This window comes from Prinia subflava, chromosome 1 (assembly GCF_021018805.1).
Source record: "Prinia subflava isolate CZ2003 ecotype Zambia chromosome 1, Cam_Psub_1.2, whole genome shotgun sequence".
NCBI lineage: Eukaryota > Metazoa > Chordata > Aves > Passeriformes > Cisticolidae > Prinia > Prinia subflava.
In genome coordinates, this window is record NC_086247.1 from 22,618,212 (window position 1) to 22,643,111 (window position 24,900).

The 24,900-nt window shown below is 39.1% G+C and overlaps 1 protein-coding gene across 1 annotated transcript in view; it reads right to left on the reverse strand.

The window, feature by feature from the left end:
* Positions 1–4,484: 4,484 nt before the first annotated feature.
* The window catches only part of CPQ (carboxypeptidase Q), a 149,539-nt gene continuing 129,123 nt past the window's right edge, over positions 4,485–24,900 (reverse strand). The window contains exon 8 of the mRNA XM_063390573.1: positions 4,485–4,977. Coding sequence (XP_063246643.1) covers positions 4,817–4,977 — 161 coding nt within the window. The 3' untranslated portion in view covers positions 4,485–4,816. The remainder of the gene's footprint in view (positions 4,978–24,900) is intronic.

Genomic DNA, 24,900 nt, shown 5'->3' on the forward strand with positions numbered 1-24,900 from the left:
ATTGTCTGTCACCATTTTGCACACATAATTGTCCCACATCATTCCCAGATGCAAAGTACCATTAATTGCAAATTGATATGCGTGATGTTCAAAGTCTATTTTGAAATGGCAGTATCTGAAGGAGGAATATTTCTTTTTGTTTTTCATGTGAAATAGTAAATGCAAATATGGCAAGTATTGCAAATTCAAACAGTAATTACCAAAAGACAAGCTCTACAGGTGAATCCTCATGTAGCTGGAAGATGTTAACTTTTTATTCCTCGCCTCCAACTTGACCTTACCTCTGCTATGAACTTACATTTTACTTGCATCATGTCTTTTAACACAGTGTTATTAAATCAGGCCACACCAAACATGAGCACCAAACACCACTAACAACACTTAACAGTGGAACTGAGGGAGGTTTAGGTAGTGTTCCTCAACTCACATAGCAAAGCAGAGTAAAACATTGGTACTTGAAGCCACAGTCCCTGAGTCAGTACAACCTCGCTCTTTTTGTGGTCTCTCTTCCAGAGCCTCCCTCTTTAGTTTTCATAAGCCTGATTTTCACACAGTTATGTAGACAACCATGGCTGGTGATGAAAATTCACTGCATTGAGCATAAAGCTCTGTCTGCCAGTAATAGAGGTCAGTGACAATGGCAAGTGCTGGCCCTGATGGAGCTCTCTACCACGTGCTTATGTGCTGCTCTTCAGAGTCATCTCAATTGCATCTCACAGTTCCTAAGCCCTAATGCACAAAATACACAGATTGTTTTCAGTCAGTTAGTAATTTCTAGTATCTATGCCACAGTACAAGTGCTGAGAAACAAAGTGAAAGATAAAAAAACCCCAAGAAGACATAAACTTAACGTAAGCTACAGGAGGTTGATCTGTCCTGAAGTGAAATCAAAGTGCAAGCTGGGCAGAGTTGGATATAACGCTGTCATCAAGGCCCCTCCTCTGAGAGCAAACACGATTATTGAGAAGAGAGGCATCTAAAACCATAATCAGGTGCTAGCACAATGTACTTATTAAACACTTGTGACTACAAATTACAGGCCCATGGCTGTGCAAAAAAGGCATAACTTTGTGCAAAAAAGCTGGGGTTTCCAGAAATAATGACCATGAAAGTCCACAGTGTGTGTGTGTGGACGTTGCTTCCACATATTTGCCATAGACAGAAGACTAGAAAAGGTGTAAGTTCCTTTCTATTATACATATCTATTACATTATATCTATTCCTGTTTATTATATATGATCAGTATGTCCTAACATTTAGTGAATGTTAGGAAAAGAAGGGAAAAAATGCTCTCTCCCAGAAAGTCTTGAGTTTTCCTGTTCAAGAGCTGCAATGCATCATTAACTCCTATGCAGAAAACATTGTTCACTCCAACCAGCAATTAGTGGCAACATTTCTATCCTGTGCAGTGATGAGATTTTTATGCTAATCATTACACAGCAGTAAATTAATCATTTGGGCACATTTAGATGGTATGTATATTTCATGAGACAGATATAGATATCAAGATCAGTTTGATATTTACTTATGGTAAATGGAACTGTCTCAAATCGCTATGGGGGCAGCATACTAACTAAATACACAGCCAAGAATGTTTGTAATGGAGCAACAGAATCAGCACTGCTTCAACTCTCTCTTTGTTTTTAATTATTTTAAGGGAGTTAAGTCTTGTGAGAACACACAGAACAGAATCATTCAAAGAGACAGTGAAATGTCAGTAGTGTCTTGACACAATGAAGGATAAAAGCAAACCTACCCTGTAATTCTTCTTTTATTACTGGAAAAATTACTTACATTACATTATGCAGTACTGAAAACAGATTTTTCATCAGCATTTGTACTATGGTCTAGTCAGGTAAATGAATTATGTATTGGTCTCGTCCCTCTGTAACTGTGTCTGAAAGCTCCGAGTCGTAGCTGAAAGGAAAACTACCCAGGGGCCTCCCTTCCCAGCGGATGCGAGAGATTTGTAATACCTTGAGGAAAATTATTATTTGAAATTTAAATTTTTGACATATATTTAAGTACCAGTGCTGGTTTTTTCAGCTCTCACCTCACAGATCTTTGCTGGCAAAACTGCAAATGTTTATTGTAGGGAAATGTACCCACGGTCCCTTTGACCTAGAACATCATCAAATTACTTATGATAAACACAGATTTATGGCAGGTGACCCTCACAATAGTAGTAATAGAAATAATGTACTGAGCTACTACTTTCTCAATTAAAAATTGAGAAAGATTTTCAAAGATTAATGGCATGTGAGTGGAAAGCAAAGTCATGTTGGCTTACCTGGATCACCTCAGAAGTACTTTGAATTGAAAATTGACCAAGTGATACATGTTTAATGGCCACTAATTGGAAGAGCATAATTGCTACACTGAGCAATGGTAAAGATAAGCTATTGCACGGATGGTACAAAATCCCACTGGGAAAGAAAAGAAATCTATTAGCATCTCCTCATTTCTGGAAATTTTTGAGAGAGGTACATCTGAACAGGCAGATTATCAGGAGAATACTATGGACAGATGAACTTTTAGGTCTACTAACACACATCAGAAAAATAAATGGGTGAATCAGAGACAATGTCTTAATGAAATCTGGTTTTACAAGTAAAAAAACCCCTTTGTTTTTCAATTTCAGAAATCAAATATTTTTCTTTTCATTATTTCGATAAAAATAACATGGCAATTTTGATTTTTGAATGCTTCTCTCTTGAGCTGTGTATCTGAAGCAGACATGAAGTTTACGTTTTCTTCAGGGGTATCATGGTCTGAAATTTTACAGTCTATTTTACACAGTTGTGCTGCTTTTGGCCTGGGAACGGTTAATTTTCCTACTTAGGAGCTGAGAAGCACATCTTGACATGTGCTGTGGTGCCATGTGCACACTTGTAGTGTTATTCTCCTTGCAGAGGAGTATTCTTGACTCCAGAGATTTTCCGTTTGACTTGAGGCAATGGAGAAAAACACAAATAAACACCATTTCCAAGAGAGCACAGGTTAAGATTTGCAACAATACAGGTAACTTCACAGAACATCCTTTTGAATTTCTGATGTACAAAGCCTCATACCCTGAGGGAAAACAAGATGGAACAACAATTCAGGGAACAGTCAGTCTCATCGTGTAAAGGACAAAAGACTGGATTTGGAGACAGCTGAAGATCTGTCAGTAGTGAGCACCCTCAACTATGCTCTTGTAAAGCAAAAAGAAACAGAGGCATCATGCCTTGAAAGCAGAGGAAATCTTTGCTGACTTTATTTCAACATTGGTCCTTTAAAAAGATAGAGCAGAGTATCTCCAGGCAGCTTTTATGGTCTTGAAATGATTTGGAGGGAATATTGAAATAGTTAATAAATTTGATGGAAAACAGCTATTATCGCAGTAAACAGATACCAGGATTATGAATTCTATAAAAATGAATTGCTCGTTATTCAGCTATTGCTCAACAGCAGAACTGATTAACAGCACCAGGGACTGCCTGCTATTTGGTTTAATACTCCATGTTCGTAACATTAGTTGTTTGGTGCTGATTATATTGCAGCAGTTATTCACATCACTAAGTTTGCCTGTTGTAAAATTTAACATTACAAACAAGGATCACGTCACAAGGAAATGAGCAGAAATTATACGCCTTAAAATATTCCCCAAGACCAGTTATAACTTCTCTACAGATATGACTGAAACTCATCTGAATAATAATAATCTCAGTAAGCAAGAAAAAATCCTAGCCCCTAAACCAACAAAGTATATAAGAACCAGATTCCCAGGTTAATCTCTCAATCAAAGTAAATTTGTAGCAGCATCCTCTAGCCCAGCTTGAGCAGGGGAGACCATCCCTGCAAGTGAGGGCCAGCTAGGAATGGCTTCAGGATTCTGAATCAAAATCTGCTCTTACACTTTGTTTGGATATCAGCTGGCAAGTACTGAAGGTCACAAATCACAGCTGTGTGTTGTCTCTGAAACATGGCATTTCATGGAAAAACTGCCACACGAAATTCTCTGCCTGTCACTATGGCGAGTCTTCCATGAGAAAGGAAAAGACACGTGTGGCTTTCCAAGAGGAGGTGCCCAAAAAAACACAGGAGAGCTGGGAGTCCTCTGTTGGCTTTCTATTTTCTGTGTCCTGGTTTATCTGAGTCTTAGGTGAACCTCTCAGATCTAAAAATGGATCTGAGTGAACTGTTATTAGGGTGAATTATTAGAAAACTATTCTGAGTTTTGTATAGTTAAACAGCTCTGAGTAAACTACTAGAAAACTATTATGCTATTAAACATTTTGACTATTATTTGACCATTCTACCATATATTACCATAAAAAAGACCAGAATAATTTGGCCTATAACCAGAAAACTTCTAGAAATGACAGTGTTACCTTAAAACAGTGAAAAGAAAGGGCTGTTTGGTTAACAGTACATAATTCCAATGAGTAGAATAAAAGACAGAAACAAAACCAGTAAATATATACACGAAATCAATACAGTAATTATTCTGACACAAAACTTTATTTGGTATATTTTTCCTGCTGCACAAGATCACTGTGCATACAAATGGTTATTATATCAAAGAGGTATCATATCTTCATCTGAATGTAAGAGGTACTTAAAGGAATACATTTAAGTGAAAATCACAAATGGAGTGGATCAAAACAGCAAAAAGAAGCACAAATGTGTAAAAGAGAGTGTGTTTTGAGGAAAACAGGTATGATAATAAAGCAGAAAATCAAGGGTAGTAAAATTTACTACAGCTGTAGTCCACATGCATTAGTGGACTTACGATCTTTACTGAAGAACAGAAATCTTCTTTCTTGCTGTTTTATTACCTTGGCAACATATCCTCCATGTCAGCAATTACGTAGGAGACAACAGTCCAAACAGCAGCACAGAGATTCATCTGGTTTGGATCCTGAACTGTCATCGTGTCCCCTTGAGAATGATGAAACCAGAAGTATTTATTGATGTCATCATGCAAGCTGGCACCTACGGAGAAAAATGGGCAAAGTTCCAGTGTAGGAATACAAATATTTAAAGAGGAATATAAACTTGAATCTGGTCCTGGGCTGTTTATTATTAAAGCCACATGCAACTGTATAAAATTCATAATATATTTGAAATAAAATAACTGAACAGAGCTATGCCATGTGCAGTTTGTAGGTTTTAGGTTAATTGACTTGTGTGAGCATGAGGCAGCGTAAATTCCCACTGGGGAAAAGCCAACCTTCCCCTGGGAGACTTGTTTCCTCAGCAACAGTATGCATCCATTTTCTTCTGAAACTAACAGAGTTCAAGCAGGAAAATCACTACAGTAACTCCACAGCAGCAGCTTGCCCTGTTCTCCACTGATGAGTTACAACTGATTTATGAATCCTTTCCTTGCTGTTATTTGTGTTGGGGGACTCTTTGGAATTTGCTTCTGTTTTTCAGCCCCTGTGTATCACAAGGATGTGCTGTTTCAGAACAAGTTTGCAGCTAATCCTGGGTAGTCCAGGACTACATTCCTCTCACAGTCAGGAGTCATCATCAGCTGGGGCAGAAGCAAGTTCTGAATTCTTCCCATTCAGGAACAACTGATTCCCTCTGGGACAACATGGGAAGGGAAAGGACTACAAGGACTACTTTTCCCCAATCCAGATGGGCTCAGGGAGCACAAATAATGCTTGCAAGGCTTCACTCAAGGCAGACCAAAGGCAAGATGAGCTGGAGGAGCTGCCACCCGACTAGGAGCTGCAGCAGAGATGCTGGCAGAACATTATTACCCTGGCAATTCTCTGCTCCAGTGCCCACTGACACTCGTTAACCCCCTATTCCCTTGAATTTCCTTCTTTCCCAGTTCATTACCTCTGCCTCTCCTCCAGTTTTATCAGCCTTCATCGGCTTTGTTGTAATGTCCACAACCATTCCACCATTAACAGAATTCCACATCAGCTTTTGAAAATAAGTAAATTTGGTATTATCCCCCACCACACTCATTCACTGCTTGCAATTCCTTTGCACTGATTCCTTTGCCATGCTTCCTGACCAGGGCTAAGAGGTGCACAGCTCCCAGGGAAGGACCCACTTAGCACAAGACCTTTCTTGGTCTATAAAGTCAGAGAATTGGTATGAATTCACAAGTAAGAGCTATGGGCTGCAGGCAGAAATGCAGATGAGGATACTCTACTCCCAGTGCCAAGTAAGAAAGAAAAAACCCAGGATTGTTTGACTATAAAGATGAAGCACATAAATTATTCATGCATTTATTTACATGGAGTGGAAATCAGTATCAGATGATGAGGGCTTTGATAAACTCATGTGTGCTCCTAAGACTTACTGTTACAATTTTTCTTGGTTTTCCTGAGATGCCTGAAGCCTTTGAAGAGAATGAAAGCAAAATTTCCCACAGCATTAACTGTACATTCCTATAATACATATCTTTTGATCACTCAAACATTCAGAGCAGAGTTCAGCTCTCCCTGTGGGTAACAGGCATGTTTCTCCTGCTGTAATGGGGACTGACTTGGATGGCTCAGTTCACTTCTGTTTTAGAGAGAAGGAATAGAAAGTAAATGCATTTAATTCCATCCAAGGGGAAGAGCCCTTCATAAGAGACATGATAAGCAGAAAGACCAAACGCTACAGCATGAGGTTATACAGTATTGTGATAGATTTTACTTTAAGAAGCTCTTCTTGTTCTTAAATGACCTGCTTGCTCCTGACTTGAAGCATTGCAATCCCACAGAAGTCACTGGGTAGGTTACAGGTGCTGAATTATGTTCTAATAATTTTAGCATTAAATTTATGTCAAGTCATAGTCACTTTTAAAATTTTCTTCTGAATCCTTTTAAATATATGCAATCATAAAAGAATTAAACAGTGATAAATTCTTTAAACAATGGACCTCAGCACTACAGACACATTACAAGTTAAGCTGTTGAGGCAACCCTGTTACTGTTTTTGAACACTTCTGTAAGACTCCAGACAAAAACTGCCAAGATTTTGTCACAGAAATTTCACTAATCACAGTAACTATGGATTTGCAAAATAGCACTTTATTCCTGTGAGTGGAACAAAAACACCCTTTACTTTGTCATGTTTAACTCTCTGAAACAATGGAAAAGATTTTTTTTCTCTAAATTGATTTTATAAATCAGAAAATTATCGACTTTGACATCAAGCAATCACTGTGCAAGAAAATCAAAAATTTCTCAAACTGGCCATGCTGTCTCTGTCATGTGGGCTAGCATTGAAGCCAGTGACTTGCAAACATCTTGAGAGACTAAGGAAAAGACCCTAAGAAAGCAGTTTTATCCCCTGTAAGTAGAAACCAAAGTGAAAATCCATGTTCTTGGCTTTGAGTGCAAGAAGAGTTTACAGCTGAGGGCCTGATGCAAACCTCTGGGCATGAAGCACTCTGGGGCACAGATACAACTGCAAGCAATTTTCATTGCAAAGAAGTCTCCTGCTTCAAACTTGAGCCTCCTCCATGCTGATGTCAGCTGCCTGCAGACATTTCTGCTGCCAGAGGTCGCCAGGCTGCAGTGAGACACTGACAAATGACCTTTCACCAGCAAATACATCCAGGGCTGAGACCAGTCCTTGCAGATGACCATGAAGAGGGAAGTTCTGCAGGGCCTGCAGTCATGTTGGGTTACCTCAATAAAGTCCATGGGGACCTACAGCCTCTTATTTAAAAATCTAAGAGAAGAAGCAATGCTGGGAGCATAATTTGTTGTTGTTGTTGTACGACATTTGTCTCAGGAACAGCAGTAAATAACAAATGGGGGCTTTTTTTTACCAAGCTAGGAGTCAAGTTAAACAGATGAGGAGCCAGGGCTCACAGACTTGTAAATTATTCATCCATATCCTTGCTAGCCACCTAGAAAGGGAACAGCATAGACTTGAAAGAGTCTGTAAGCTTTAATCAAGTACTTAAAACCCCCCAGTTGGGTGGTGTTATGTAAGTGTGTACCACATATCTAATTCTGATTTCCAGGTGGAACCAATACTTGAACAGAAAACCAAGAGATGGGCTAGGTGCTACACTGTCACATTTCATGCACTTTGCTCTTTTTCCTGAACTTGCAGAGCAGCCATAAAGAAAAAAGTGGATGTTTGCCAAACAACCCTCTTTAATTGTCCTTTTACAGTCTGTTCACTTTTACAGCGATGCAAGTCACATGAGGAACACTGGTGACCAAAAAGGAAATCAGTGAGAAAGTGCTTCTAGCTGGATATAATAGGTGCTGTGGTCTGAGAACAGGGAATGTTTAAAACTGCTTCCAAAAATGCCATATGTATTACTTGAATGCATCAAAAATACTGAAAATTAAAAACAGAAGAAAATTAATAACTTACAGCTTCAATAAAATAATACGAAGATAATTCATAGTATCCTTACAAGGTGACAGAAAACCCTCTTCAGCACAGATTAGTTACCTAATTTAATGCATGTTACTGCATCAGCAGCTGTCTTGTGCCACTGGTGATCCCCCAGGGTCAAACACTAGGACAAGCTGCCCAGAGAGGCTGCAGAGCCTCTGTCCTTTGAGATATTCAAAGCCTGACAGAGCCTGGTCCTCAGCAACCTGGCGTAGCTGACCCCGCCTAAGCAGGGGAGTTGGACTAGGTGAGCTTAAGGGGTGCCTGCCAAACTCAGCCATTCTGTGCCACTCCAACCCATGGGGCCTTGGGTCTTTCTGACATCTCTTGGTATTAACACATTGTAAAAAATACTCTTCAAGTTCATTCCTGTCTTGAACTCATTTGATGATTCTCTGCATAATCATACTGACTAAACCAACTATATCATACTTGGTTGATGCAATGCGTAACACAGGTAAAAGCAGCTGCTTTGGTAATTCATTCTGATCATATATTTTTAGTAATCAGCTATGTAAGATTGTCTTGATGAAAATACACATTGAGGAATTCTGAAAAATAATCCATCCTTTCTAGCTTCTGATCTCAACATGAAATGCCCAGTACAAATACTCATTAGCTGATGATAAGGATATTGACTTGCCTTACAATTGTTCGTGTCAAACACCAATTCTTCACATTAATAAACTGACAAAGATCTTATTGTCAGCTTAAGAAGATGAGATGCTGCTGCTGAGGTAAAAGGATGCATGAAACACAAAACGAATAATGGGCAAGTTGATGATGACCACTGCTTCTTGTCACTCTCTGTCAGGCACTACTGCCTTCATAAGCACTGCTGTCATAAGTCATAACTAGAATTAAACTCTATTGCCAGATATTTAAGCACTCACATTATCATCATTTGTGCAAACAATGACTGGAAAAGCAGATAATGATTATCAGAATGATTACAAAGGCAGTTTCCATAAAAAACAAATATCTTCAAGGGGAAAAGCATGCAGTCACTTCAGAGTAATTTTACATCTTAAAATATTTTGCATTGCATTCCTCCCTACATTTTCTTTCTCTTCTTTTTATACACCAAACAGCACTCAATTGCCAAAGGAAGTCAAATGTGAGTTGTGGAGTCAGTACATGTTTTCTACGGAGTCCTATCAATAGCTTCCCAGTTGTCTTTGTTTTCAAGTAACCTTCACAGCTATGCCATGAATCTTTCAGATATAATGGGAAAATCCCCACTGTTCCTATAACCTCTCTTGGGTGCTCTCAATATTACAGCTAGATCTCTGGGATGCTGACCTCTGCATATATGTTGCCTTATACAGTGAAGTTAATATGCTAATGATTTATAAAACAGTGTAACTTTTTCAGGTTTCATTTTCTAGTAGTCCCTAGAGGACCTGACAGAATTGCCACTCCATTGTTTTAGGCAGTACATATAGACCTCTCCAAAGAGAAAAGATTCCAGCTCAGAAGAACATACACAGACAAGAGGAACTGAAGGATGAAAGGGGCATGCAGAGATGAAACAACACATTCATTTTCTCACAGCAGCTGAGAAATGAATAGATGCCAGACATCTGAGCTGCGGCCAGTGTCCTGTTGAGTAAGCTGTGCTACCTCCTAACAGGAAAGTTGGAAATGCCTTATTTAACAAGGCATAATTTGCTCAATGTTTCCAAAAGTTTACAAATAGAAAGGGGTTATAACACATGCTTTGCTTGCATCTTCCAAGTAGCAAGATGTCAAGACATCGGATGCCTGATCTCAAACCTTATTTTTATTTCTGCAGTGATTTCCCTGGCTATAAAAGACAGATTCCTTTTTCCCTATCTATTAAATATTGCTTTTGTTTCCTGCTTTTTCTTTAAGAAATAGGAAAAATACTTTTACTTAATTTTCAAGTCTATTCTAATCTCAGACCTTTTTCATGCCAATGACGCTATTCAGGCATGTACTAAAAATCTATAATGCCTAAAAATAAAGCAAGTCCTGATGAAATACATGTGTCTTTTTCTTTTACATCAAGTACTCAAAAATAATGAAAAAAGAGGCAAAGGGATATATCACAATCTCCTATGCAGTTAAAAACTGGTATGTACCAGGAAAGCATAAACAGAAGTTAAGAGCGTTCTATTCCTCACACACAGTAATAGAATCAATAGCCTCCTCCTTCTCATAGCTGGAGCATTTCTGCCTCACACATTTTAAAAGGTCAGAACTTCAGGGCAGAAGTAGGAAGACACATGGCTTTTCCTTCAAAGGATATGTGCCAAAGACCTACAAAAGGAAAAATGGATGAAAGATAGGAACAGGAACACAATTTCTTATTCTTTTTTTATTTTCATTTTGTGCCTTTCTAAAACCCAGCAAAGTCACAAATCTCAAGTGGTCAGGGAGTAAATCTGCAGCAATGGTAGCTGTGTTTAGGATGGGCTGGCTGGAATGCTTTATCAGTGCCTCAACATCTCTTTTGCTGCAAGCCCTGCAGAGTGCTTGACTGCTTGTTTTAGCTGTTGTACAGATGTTTGTGTGCTGCCCCTGCCTAACCTCAGCCTGCAGAACTACTGCTGTAATGAAAACCCAATTATTGCAGGCATCTCTTGCATGTGTTTTGGTACTCATATTAACCTCTTCCTTTGTGGGATAACCTGTAGCTGACAGCTGGCTTTAATGCCAATTATTTAATTATCCATTTTTGAAGTAAGCAGAGGCAATGGAGAGTGCTAATGCTGTTTAGTGGGGCACTGGCAGCATTAGTTTTCCTGTCACTTAGTCTCAAATGATGAAATTACAGGCTAAGTTGCTTGAGTTTCATGGCTACCAACACGGAAATAGTTTCCAGTACAGAGCTTATAAATAACATCAGAAGCCCTGCTGTTTCACCTCCTGAGTCACTCTCTCAAAAGTCTTTAAAATTCATTATTCAAACAACAAGACAGAGGGAAAGCTTTCAGGTGGTTGTTTCAGTGACTAATTAAATGAGACTACAGTGTAAGGGAGACAATATGAAGTTTGCATTACTTCTTGTTTTGCTTAATGCATTTCAGAATTAATCCTGTGGATACCCTAAACGGACTAAATTACAGCTCAGGATTATCACAGTTACTTTTGCAATCCATTAACCTTTCACTTATTGCATCAGAGGACCAGTGGCAGCGGGGGACCCAATCTAAACTTGCATAAAATGCTGTGAAATGAGTTGCCAGGGAAGGAAGAAGTTCTACTTCATAGAGCACAGGTTGACTATGTTCTAAAATAATATCTTTAACAGCCCTTGACTGGGAAAAACCCATAAAATCCCAGATAAATCTTCAACAGTAAAAAGCACTGGAAGTTCTTCCTCCTTTCATCCAACCTCTGTCTTAAATTGTCAAGGTTATTTTTTTAATAATGATTATAAAAAAGGTAAGTCTCCCTAGCTGATGCTGCCTAAACATGACCTGCTTGCTGGTTCACTCTCTGGGATGGCGAGATCCTCCATAGGCTCACTCATCACTAATTTTTGAACCTTTTCACATTTCTGCCCACAGCTCCCTGTGGCAGAGCAAGGTGTGCCTGAGCCTTTTGTGTGGGCTCAGTACAGTTCTCACTTTGTGAGCTGTAGCAGCTGCACCCTTCATTTTTTCATTCACTTTCATACCACTGGTGGCTTAACACAGTTTAATCACACCTAACACTAACCTAAAAGCGGCTTTTTCCCAAGCTGAGCAATCATCCTCTTGCAGAAACTATTCAGTATCTCTGAGGATGCAGGCTTCTGGTGACTCTTCTCCCTTTTCTTATTGTGTTTCACCGTTCTTGAGATGAGAAGCCTGGTACTGCCTGCAAACACCAGCACGTGAATGGACTTGTGATGTGACTGCAGCACACCACAACACATCTCCTACAGATGCTTTCTGCTTTTTCTCCCTCCCTTCCTTTCTCAGCTGCATGAAACATTGTGGTTTTTACCTTCCCTGGGTATTGACTTGACAATTTCAGATAATTATCCATAGTGATTTCCAGATCACTCTTCTTGAAGATAACATGGATCCTGTTGCTCTGTATCCACAGCTCCTATACTGCATCACTCCACATTTATTGACACAAAAACAGCACTGGTTGTTGTATTCTTTAGATATTTTCTGCTGTAAGATTAGTTTTGGTATCAAATATTTGAAGCAAATTTGCCAACTTGCTGTTCTTGCTGTTCACTCCCTTTGCAGCTAATATGGAGTTTTGTGAACATCCAAAGTGACAAAAAAAAGTAAAAAAAAAAAAAAAAAAAAAAAAAAAGTGTGACTTGGCAGCCTAATAAAGACTTTCTCCATTAAGAAGACTGACAATTTTTTTTCTACCTTTTTAAAATCAGGTATTTACCATGAAGGAGGGAAATACCTCTCATCTCACAGTACTTTCTTTCTCTATAGTCTTTGATCCAGGGGCTTTTGATGACTTCACTGTAGTTTACTGACCAGATCCAGCTACAAAAATGGTTACAGACTCTTCTGAAAGTGCCTTGCTAGATTGCTGAGGCATGACTTCTTTCTTCCAAAGCAACATGGACTCTTGAATTACTTTTGTAGTTTGTGTTTTGGCTCTGTGACTATCCTGGCTAACTAAAACACAGATCATTATTTAGGGGATTCCCTATTTAGAGCCTATAAATTTAGAAGGACTATGCACTTGTATTATATGACTGTTTATGTTTGTATTTATTATGTATATTTTAATATAATACATTTAATTTGTGATTTCTTTAAAAGTATATGCCTACATACGTTATGCAGAGATAACTTAAAAAGTTGATAGTTGTAAATGTGATTGTTTGAGTTATCAATCCCTTACATTTTGCATTCTCTTTTAAACACTGTAAGTGGAATGAAAGTCATTGCAAAATCAGCAGTTTCTCTAAATTTAGAATTCTTTTTCATGTGTTTGTTTATGTCTCATCTCAGTAAAGCAGTTAAATATTGAGCATGCAATTTATTTTAATGCCATTAAGCTTTAAATGTCACACACAAGGGTCAAGTGAATACTGGGACCCATTTGAACCATCTTTCCTGACCAAATGCATTTCTGTGTTTCTATACTCTCTGTAGAACTGCACCATGTAGCTGTCATTATAAGGGTGCTTAGAAACCGAAACTACTGAGGTGCTTTCTTCAACATTCTCTGCTAGCCCAAGAGCCTCCTGCTAACATGCAGGGCTAGACTCTTGCTCCACTCTGTTCCAACAACTTCCAAAATCACCCCAGAAAAGTTCTGGAAAGAGACACGCCCCAGACTGTTTAAAAGTCCCATGTGGGGAGAGGGAACCATGAAAATTACCCATTTGTCAAGATTTTGTGTAGCATTTCTGTTTCTAGTAAATGTCTGCATTCATTTGCATTTTCAATCCACTCAAGAAGCTTCCTTGTATTTTACAAGAAATGGAGCTATTTCCTAAGCCAAACTCACAAACCTCTGTTTAAAGTTTAAAACAAGCCTTAAGGCCTGTTTTTCCACAGGATGCTGGAGACAGAGAGGAAACACACAGGTTCTCATTTGCTCAGGCCTTCCCTCCTTGATATGATTACAGCTGGATGTTTAATCTCAAAATTGCTGTAGGAGCCTTCCCACCCAGTAGTCCACTACTAGAAATGCCAGTGCCCATAGGACCCGACTAAGCAGAGCTCCCTTCTGCCCAGCTGGTGGTGAAAAGAGCCACTTAATGAACATTCTGGTGCTTAACTAGTTATGAAAAAAAATCCCAAACCACCAAACCAGTCACCTAATTTAAATAAAACACATCCTAAGCACACTACAAGTCTGTTGTACTTAACATCACAGAAACCAAAACTGCGTTTATTCAACCACACCCACAGGATGAGTAATGGTTTCACTGTCTTTATTTTTGCATCCCACTGAGACTATCAAACTCTTCAAGTTCATGGAGGATTTTAGATGTAGGACCATAGGACAAAGCTGGAAGAATATGCTGTGCCCACAACAATAAAATATGCTTCAAAATATCTGTGGTTTCTTGAGTAATGCATACTTGAGTTGCTCTCAAAATAAAGTTCAAAACTTATTGCAAGGTCTAGGACTATCCAAATGTGTGAGTTTCAGTCTTTAAAAGGGTTCAGAGAGCCACAAAGCCTACAGGTCCAGGGACACTTTCTGGGGTTTGCAAAAGGCGTGTGAAATGGAGCACAGCACTGCACCAACACTGCTCCCTTCACCCCTTTCTCAGCTGGCCCATCCAAAGTGCAGGGCACCTCAGCTGCAAGCCCCCCTTGGGATTAGGGATCAGAGAACCCAAAACCTTTCTGCTCTGGTCTAAAATCATGTTGTCCAATGGGTGATGAACACAAAGTAGCAGGAATGGATATTTATTCAATATTTTAAGCAACAGATTGCATATTTTTGTCATCAAAACTATAAAAGAACGACACACTAAAAAAAAAAAAAAAAAAAAAAAAAAAAAAAAAAAAAAAAAGAAGAAAGAAAAATAATTAAGGCACAGTGAAGACAGTTGCTGCAACATTGTTCTTCACAATCTCAGAATCTCTCTGCCCTAGTGTTCCATGAAATTTCATGGGGCTTCATTAGGAAAAGAAAGGGGGAAATCAAAGAATTTCTGTCCTTTAAATAAGGAAGTAGAGAAATTGCTCACACCTGATCTGACTCTGCAGTGTATCATTACTTGTATGTGGGCTCTGGCTAATCCACAGAGCAGAACTAATCCTAGAAGAAGACAAAGCAAATAAAGCAATGTCCCTAACTAGCACGACTCTACCTACCTGTAAATTTGAGTTGCTGTAATAGCTATTTTGCCACCGTGCAAATGCACTTGTCAAAATGGTAATATATTAAGAGCAAAAAAAAACCCAAAAAAAACCCCCAAAAAACAAAACATACAAGCTTAGGAAGAACACTAAGAGAAGCTGACAATTAATTTTAAGTTGAAAGTTTAACCTGTTTGCTTTCACTGAAAGAGCCTCAGTCACATTAGTAAGTGCAAATAGAATTTGCCTTAAACACAGGCTCACTGCATTCTGTGCTTTACCACGCTGTTTTCTTATGAAGTTGAGCTTTACTTTGGTTTTGTTTAAGTTGAACAAATTATGGTTATAATTATATGGCTGAAGGCCACATTTAAAACATGGAAAGTAAAGATTGATTGGGTGAAAGTGTACAGAAACAGAACAAGGCACTAGTGAGTCCAGCCACCATGAGTGCCAACCTGTTGAGTACAGCTTTGAAAATCCTCCTCCAGAATCAATCTGATTATATCCACCACAACCATAATTTTGCATGAATTAAGGATCAATATATATTTTTTTGCCATTTGTTAATAAAAATCTGCAAGAGCCCATTTAAAATTATATACCTTTACAGAAATTTCTAAGCAACTCCAAAAGACACAACATTTTACATTTGATGCAACAAATGCAGGTAATTTGATAACAGTGACCAAACTCTACACACCAAAAAGCAAATACACCTCTATTAGTTTCAATACTACCCACCATCCTTCTGGTATATTGTCTTCACGCTAAAACTTAATGTTTACACCTGTATAAATGAAAGTAATTTCAATTTGGATTTAGTCAAAGAAATCAAAGACAAACACACTCTTGTAAAATTGTTTATGGTGCCACCTTCAAATACCACCTATAGACTAACGCAAGGGAGAAAAAACCCAGCAATGATGATTGTTAGCAGCCCGGAGCAAGATTATTATCAAATGATTAGAATTATTTTAATAGAGAGAAGCTAGAATTTAATACATTCCTAACAAAAACCCTTACTCTCTGCATTGCTATGCTTGCCTTCCACAGGAGAAAGACATGCTCCCCAAATGCAAGTTTTCAGCACCAGAATACCATTAGACTATTGGTTCCTTTCAAATACATAAATTGAAGACTCTTTTTGCAGAGCAGACACATAAAAACAAATATTAATATATATATACACATATCTATCTACCAACACACACATAATTAAAAACTTTTCAGGAGCCAAATGCACACTTGCTAAACTGAATGGCATGCTATATATTCAACAGACTGCAACAAATACTCAGTCAACCCGGGATTATAAGTCTTACCTAAAAATAACCTGAAGGAAAAATTTTTACACTCTGGCCAATATTTATTTTACTTTGACATCCTCACTTTATTTTTACATCCTCACTTTAAAACTAACAGGCATCTGATAGTTAAAAAAAAAATAGGGTGATTTTTTTTTGCTTTAAGGCTCATCCTTGCAAAATAATTGTGCATGATTATTGGTTGAATAAGAACTTACTATAAGAACTTACACAAAAGAAGAAAAACTGGCAGGTCACATTAGTCCTGGCTAGTCTGACCTTAGCCTTAGCTATTATCAGATTCATCAGAAAAGGCAAAGAAAAAGCACAACCTTTTTGGAAATGCAGCCACTGAAATTAGAATGCATTGAGCGAAGAAGGGAATATTTCCCCTGTCACATATTCCTTTCAGGGTCAAAAAACACACAAGTGAGATTTTAAATAGGCAACTCATTTCAGGTAAGTACAGCTAAGCTGTTTCCAGGCTGACAGGCCGCCAATTACATCCCACCACTGTCAGCAGGGTTCACTGCTGTGACTCCAAGGGTGGCTCTGGGTTTGGAAAAATAGGGTGTAGCAGAGAAGACAATAACTACTTCAATAATTAGGTTCTTGTGCTGTGTATCAAGAGCCCAAGGCTTATGTGGAATTAGATGAGGCACCCGGAGTATCTTAACCACTATCTAGTTTAGCAAATGGAGTGGCCAAACATTCACTCCTTGAAACAGTAGAAGAGCAACCACACTTTTCCCTGTCTCAACGTATTTAAAACACAATGCAAATCAGAAAGAAAAAGAGTATGATCTGAAAAGAAGCATCAAAAGGCAAAGAATAATGCTATCCACAATGGGGATACATATGCAACACTTGGATTATTTTTTTTTTTGCTGTAAAAATGATGCCCTGCACCTAAAACCGGGGGACAGATGCTTTTGTGCAGGTAAAAGTAATGAGGGCTGGGGCCAAGGGCCAAGCCACAACTCGAAGAGCTGAGGGAGGTGAAACCAAAAGAGGTCTGGCTGGGGAAGACAGACACAAGCCATGAGCAAAGCAGTGATCCTGCCCATTTCCACAGATGCAGGAGAGCTGGTTTAGCAGCCAGGAGTCCTTATACCTGTTAAATTATTACAGTGTTTCTTAGCACTTTCTGAGCTCAGGTTCCAAGAACCACAGGCAGTCCCTTCCCTCCTGCTCTCTAATTAGAAACTTGAAGTCATTACTCCGCTTAAGGGATAGTGAAATTGTCATTGGGCTGAGTACACTGAGTGAAAAAAATTTAATCTGAGATAATGTTCTCAAAACCAGGGGACTATGTCTCAAAACCAGTATACCCTTAACACATTTCCTGGCAGCTATTTGTTTGCCGAAAAGAGAAGCTGCATGGAAAAGATGCAGAAAGCAAATGACATTTTTAACTGTGTGATGATCCCTTCTTCCCTCTAAGCATCCTGAAATAAAAGACATAAATGGAGAGCGCTTGGAGGCTTCAACAGCATCCAATGTATGTGCTTTTAATGATGACTGCACAAGAACATCTGCCCTAAAATCTAGCCAGCAGTGCTGGTGGACAAGAAAAGTACCCATAGTAATTAGGAACTACAGGAAGAAGCAGGCAGACTAATTAAGTTTTCTCAATGTTTCCCATTTAGCATATCTTAGGGATTTAAAATTAAAGATGTGTATAATTCGGGCTGCTTTCAAGATTAAGATATTTAAAATTTGTTGATTAGTTTTAGCTGCACAATGAAATCTGTTTCTTATTTGAAGTCAGAAGGGCTAAAATTGTCTAAGAAAACAAGCTGCTGCAGCAGGATGTTGGAGCCTGACATGATCAGCCTGTAATTCTCACACAGCAACTCAGGAAGACAGAGAGAGCTGCCCTGTCCTACCCTACCTCTTTCATGTTGTTGGTGGTTCCAAGCTCAAGAGTAACAGTGGCTGGAGAACCAATACCAATTTCAAGGCTGGCAGTGGCAGTTCTGTGCAAATATCCTAGGAACTTGCCTAGTCCTTCTGCATGGGGTCTAGCAATAGATTTTGGCTATTAGTGATCATCTATTTCTGCAACCTTTGAACAGAGACAACAAAATGAGACTGCACTATGACCTGCTTGAAACCATCACAGACTGTGTGAATGCACAGAACAGCCCACAAGATCGTGCCTCTTTCTCCAGTGGCTGCTAGGGATGCAAGAGCTTGGGTCAGACTGCAAGATGCACCAGTCAATGCCTGGGTGCAATAAAAATCACAACTGCCCAGCCTTCAGCAGTATTTGTCTACAGACTTCCCTCAGTGACACCTGTATCACACATAGCAGCCCTCAATTCTGCTCTGCAGTATGAAGGAAAAAACAATTGGTTAACAACAATATTTTTTTAAAATATGCTTCAAACCCATATAGCTTATCTCAGAGTCTCTGTAAGTTGGAAATGAAGGGCTCCTGCTGCAATGCAGGAGCAATCTGCAATCTGCCCACAAATGCAGTTAGCACTTTTAAAGCAGAGAACAGAAATAATGCACAAGGAGTGAATAACAGTAATTAGTATCATTAACACTTCCTGCTTATCTCTGACTTAAATCTGAAAATCAACTAAAAGATGCTTTTGTTTAAGAGCAGTTATCCTAGAAAGCTGAAAGTCCAAGACCTTCCACAGCTCTACGCCTGCCACTTCTCTTTCCCTCTTACCCTTTTCCCTTCCCATCTGCCATACACTGCTTTCAGCTTGAGCCAGGCAGGAAGCTGCAGGCACCTCGCTGCAGGACGAGAGCACTGGATTTACATCATACAAAGGCTCAAAGGAAAGATTTCATCAATAACTCCTCAACTAATTCATCTAACACTTTAACTAACTCACAGAACATTCCTGCATCTAAAAGGGTACTGACTATAACATCTATTGTCAGCCTGGTTACCCAGATTATTTAGCAGTGGTTAGACTCTATGCAGACTAGCACTACATGGAACAGAAAACCAGATGAACTGGGGAAACCCTCAAAGAGTCAGCCTATTTTCCTCTCTCTGGTAGAAGCCAATGTTTTGAGAAAAAATGGGAGAAAAGGGTCTCCTCCTTCAGTACACTTGTCCAGCCATCAACAGATTAAGGACTTTCTGAGCAGGAGCTTGCCTTCAAATCTCTGTGTTGGACAGCCTTTGCTGGACCTTTCTCCCATGCAGTGTTCTATCCTCATTAGATGCATGTTTGATCTTGATCTCTGAAACATCTTGTGATGCTGATTTCCTCCATTTAATTATATCTTCTCCAGAGAAGTTTGTCTTAAAGCCAGTTAGTGCAGATGCTCTGATCCTCTGGTTATATTACAAAAGGTGAACAGTTACTCTCTATCGTATAATGATGTAATTTATATGTATCTCCCGTATAGTTTTCCTTTTCTTTCCCCCAGAGATTATAATGGTTTAGTTGGTGGATTCTACCTTACATGAAATGGTCAGTCTGATAAAACCTGGAACTAGCCTGGTTCCTGTCTGCATCAAAGTCCAGAGATCAGCTTGTACAGGATAAAGATGGGTTTCCTTTGATTAAACTAATAATTTGTAAACCATATTAACTTACTGCAGTCATACATGATGCAAAAACTGCAGCTTCCTGGAATCCATAGGAGAGGCAGACCAGGAAAGGCAGAACTGGGAAACAAGGGGCTTTCCATTCTGTAGCAAAAGACACAAATCTGCTTTACTCTTTTCCCAACTCAAATGAAAATAAAAGGCACACAAAACTTTTCTCATAAAGTGAAATAAACCAGCAAAAACAAATATTCCAATCATATGTATCTTCTTGACTCCATACACACATGAAATAGAATCTTCAAAAAATCATTTCTATTATCACTCTAAATTTTATCTAAATATTTATTCATAGTGAAATACTCACAATTCTGTTATTTTCTATTCTAATTTCATCAAAATAGATCTTGTTCATATAAATGAAAACATTTCAGTATCTTTTGTCCTTAACAGAAAAGCTAATTTACTGAGAGAAACTACTTCTGCAATGCATTCTACCTATGAAGAAGCCCCAAAACACACACCTAGGATCAATGCTTCTAATGTCAGGCACTGAAGAACTGTGATCTCCAGATGTTACCAGAATACAGGATGGTCCAGAACCTTGGTGTACATAATGGCTCCCTTTGAACTAACTTTCTGATCCTATAAAATATGTAGAAAAGTTCAAAGTTATGTTAATCACTAAGGACAGAAGAAGAGAAAAAGGAAATTATGTATACTGCAAGGTTGATCCAAATTCCATAAAAAATACACTCAGAGAGTAAAAAATGGAAGGATCTTTAGACTGGGGCACCATATGGGTCTGAGACTATTTTCTATTTTCATTACAGACCAAAGCAATGGAGTAGAGCCTTCCTATACTATGAGATGGAATTAATCAGGGACATATGGCAGGGACAGTGAGAGAATTGATGAGAATTTGTTAAGTGATGTTCACCAACGAGATACTTGAAAAGACAACTCAGGACAATGATCAATTGGTGCAAGCATAAATTACTATGGCAAGGAAGGAAAAAATCAACAATGCATAAAAACCTGCTGCAGTGGAAAGAAGTAACCATCTCTTTGGGTTCATAACGAAAAGAAATGAGAGTTAAAGCTCTTAAATTGCAGCAGGAATAGGTTAGCTAGAAGAAAAACCTTTCTAACCGCTAAGAACAGCATTGGAACAGGCCATCTGGTCTATAATGTTTCCATTACAGTAAGTCTTCAAGTTCAGCTTAAACAAATGTGAAAGAAATGACACAGAGATTGGCAAGACCATGCTGGAATCATGGATATTTAGAGGTTCTCTAGAAACCTCCTAGCTAGCTCTGTGGTTCTTTGAAATCTCATCTGTTTGTGTGACTTTCTGAAACAGCTGCTGAACAGACTACAGATCTTTTTCTGGTGATCAGCTTGACCCAAGTTTGGCCTGAAAGGCAGAGGGAAATTCAGGATCACTATTCCAAGTGAACCCCACAAAGAGCAAGTGGACACCAAATTTCTGGAGTAACCTTGTTCTATTTCATAAACAAGAGCTTTACATCAGAAAAGTGTCCCACTCCTAAATATTTCACATGAACTACAATTCTTATGTGTGTGGAAAACAGTGCTAAAAGCAATTCCTCTAGCAGTTGCCCATTGAAAGAATGTAAGGCAAAAAAAAATCTTGAAAATCACTTCTGTGACTTCACCGGTGATAACTCTGGTTTTTGTTTCTTTACATGTCTCTGATCCGAGACGGACAACTGTTCTTTCTCAGCCACCTCACGTCAACTCCCATTGTGCTTTGGTTGTTGTTGCTGTGGGTTTGGATCTGGGGGAAAACAGGCAGGCAATCAAGAAAATCCTTGTTCAGGTAAAACCACCCTGCTGTAGAATTCTCATAATAACCTTTGTCCTCAGAGAATTTAAGTTTTTCTGTCTCCTATCCCTAATTAACAACTCTAAGTTGTTTACAGTATCTTTCAGGAGGTGAGATGCTTGTGCACATCCTCAAAGGAATTTGGGACAGCTGTAGAATGCCAGTGCTCTAAACTCCCATGTCTTTGCTTCTGGGATAGAGTATCTACCCATTGAGAAATCAAGCTGCTTAGCTTCTTTCTCCTCCACAGTGCCACATTAATGGTTTTCAACTGCTTCCAATTTTAAAGCCATAAACATTTTCTAACACATGGATTATCCCAACTGACAACAACTGAATAATCAAGGCCACTGACAACAAACTTGTGCTCTTAGTAGGAGATGAGGTTGTACATTTTTAGGAGTAATCCACAATCCCTCAGGAGAATGGAGAACAGAGTTTGAAAATCCCTAGCTTTCTTTACTTCAGATTTCTTTAAAAACAACAGCAACAACTACAAAAATTTTGTCCCAGAAGGTCATTGCTCATATTTAATATAATTAATAGAACTGAACTGCAAAAGTGCCTGTTTTCTTTGGTGGATTTCCAAGGCCCCACACGGCAATTGAGACAGAGATCAGTCATGGGCACTGAAAACAGCTGAGAGCTGTGGACAGACTGGCCCTGACGTACAGTAAATCTTAATTAGGATTTCGGGCTCTTTGCATGGGGAATTCCAATAAATGGCTTCTCTTGTTGAGATACATGCTTTGTCCTTGCAGACAGATTTGTTTATGTGCCCCTAAAAGACATATCCACTTAGGCTGCTCTTTTTTTTACACTCATCTACAACATTTGCTCAGGTTAAGCTCTTGTGCTAAATAGCTGCAAGGTCTGATGATTCCAGTAGAAGACAGGCCAGCTTAATTAGGAAGGTAATGATGACTCCTTCCTCCTTATTGCACTGTACAGACAGAAGGTAACTCATGGGCAACCCTCGGGAAACTGTTTTCATTAGGGAAGCTGAGGAACTCTAAGTTGTTCAGTCACTATGGCAGATGATGTCAGAGACAGAACAGTAACCCTGTATCACCGCAGGGCCTGACCAGATATGAGACTCGGTAGACGGATCTGGGTTCATCAGGCAGAGTAGGGCAGGAAGACCTTTATTTACAAAAACCTACTTTTATACATTTCCTATGAGGCCTGTGGATTGGAGGATGGAATTCCCACCTCCCCACCAGATTGGCCAAGGAGGCTGTCATTTAACCTCCCCTTCTCCTTGAGAAGGAATTCATAACAAGGGCAGTGTTTACAAAACATCATCTTGTGTTTATATTCACGAGCGCGAGAAACTGCACATTTCTCTTTTAATATGAATGCTCGGCAAACCAGGAAAAAACTTCATGGCAACAACCCTGCACCTTCTCTCTTGCATTTCTATGTAGCCCATGATCTTTTCTTGAAGATTTGCCAATACAAAATACAAATGTATATTCAGTTTCTTTCACATTTAAGTATTTTTCTGTTGTCTGAACTGACCATGTCTGAGTTGACTGAAATTGTTCCATGAAAACACATATAATATCACTGAAAAGGGATTTCTGGGAAAAATAAATTTGCATTCAATAAATTCTGCTCTTCAGAAATTCAGTAGCACTATAGACTCAATCTGTAGAATGAGTTTTGAAGACAAACACTTAGAAGGGTTCCAGTTTTGTGGTTCATAAATGTTAACAATGTCCTGAAGAGGCTGCCACTGGAATAATTTGGAACCTGCTCCTCTGAGGAAGATGTCTTTATGAATTATTTCCAAGCCTTGTATTTGTTCTGTTTGGACCTACTATCAAAAGCATTCTTCAAAGGCCCCAGACATTTACACCTAAAATGTCACCTGCAAATGAAAGTGTGTCATGTTTGCTGCTTCAGGAAGGAACAAGTTTTCTGATTAATATCTAAAATTCTGTCACTAAAATAATTTAGATCCTGAATCAGAATCATACCTGGTTCCAATCTCCCATGTGCTCTGCAGAGCCAGCTGAGATGTTTCTACAGCCTCCTTTCCATGTGAAACTTCTGGAACTTTGGGGGGAAAACTGCTGTTGAAGCACTATATTATTTGCTATATTAGCTACAACAAGCAGTGAAAGAATACTAAGAAAATAATTGCTGTAGCTTAAAATGAAAAACTCTCAGGTCTTTGCATGGCAGCAGAATTGGAAAGACAGGGGAAGAGGTACGGCTCATGGTATAGGAAAATTAAGTTCAAAATTATTTAGCCAAAGAGGGCAAATAAAAATCAATGGTGCTGGATGGAGCTGGCCAATGCCATTGGGAAGTTGCTTTCTATCACCTCGGAAAAGTTGTGGCAATTAGGGGAAGACCCCAATGATTGAAAAAAGGTAAATGTCATGCCTGTTGTAAAATCTAAAGTAGCAGGATCCAGAAGTGTGTCCTAATTTGATTGGACAGAAGGAGCACCTCTCCTATAAGGAAAGGCTGAAAGAAATGGGATTGTTCTGCCTGGAAAAGAAAAACCTTTCCCCAAAAGACATAATTATGGCCTTCCAGTACCTGAAGGTAGCCTCCAAGAAAGATGAAGTGGGACTCTTTACTAGAGCATGTAGTAATAGGACAAGGGGGAACAGACTCAAACTGGAATAGAGTAAGTTTAGATTAGATGTTAGGAAAAAAATTCTTTGCTGTGAGGATGGTGAGACACTGGCAGAAGCTGCCCAGAGAAGTTGTGGATGCCCCATCCCTGGAAGTGTTCAAGGGCTCTGAGCAACCTGACCTAGTGAGAAGTGTCCCTGATCACGGCATAAGGGTTGAAAATAGATGATCTTTAAGGTCCCTTTCAACACATTCCATTCTATAATCCCATGATGATTCTATGAACTATAAACTAGAAAAACTCAGTCCCTAGGAAAATTATGGACTGGAGGAATAAAAGTGGCTGGAAAACGGCCTGGATGGCTGGGCCCAAAGAGTCAGCATCAACAGTTTGAAGTGGCTGGTTATGAGTGGTGACACCCAGGGCTCCCTGCCTGGCCAGCACCCTTTCCATCCTTAGCAATGATCCAGATGACAGGGGTGGCCTGTGTCTTCATAAAATCTGTGGAAGGAGCACCT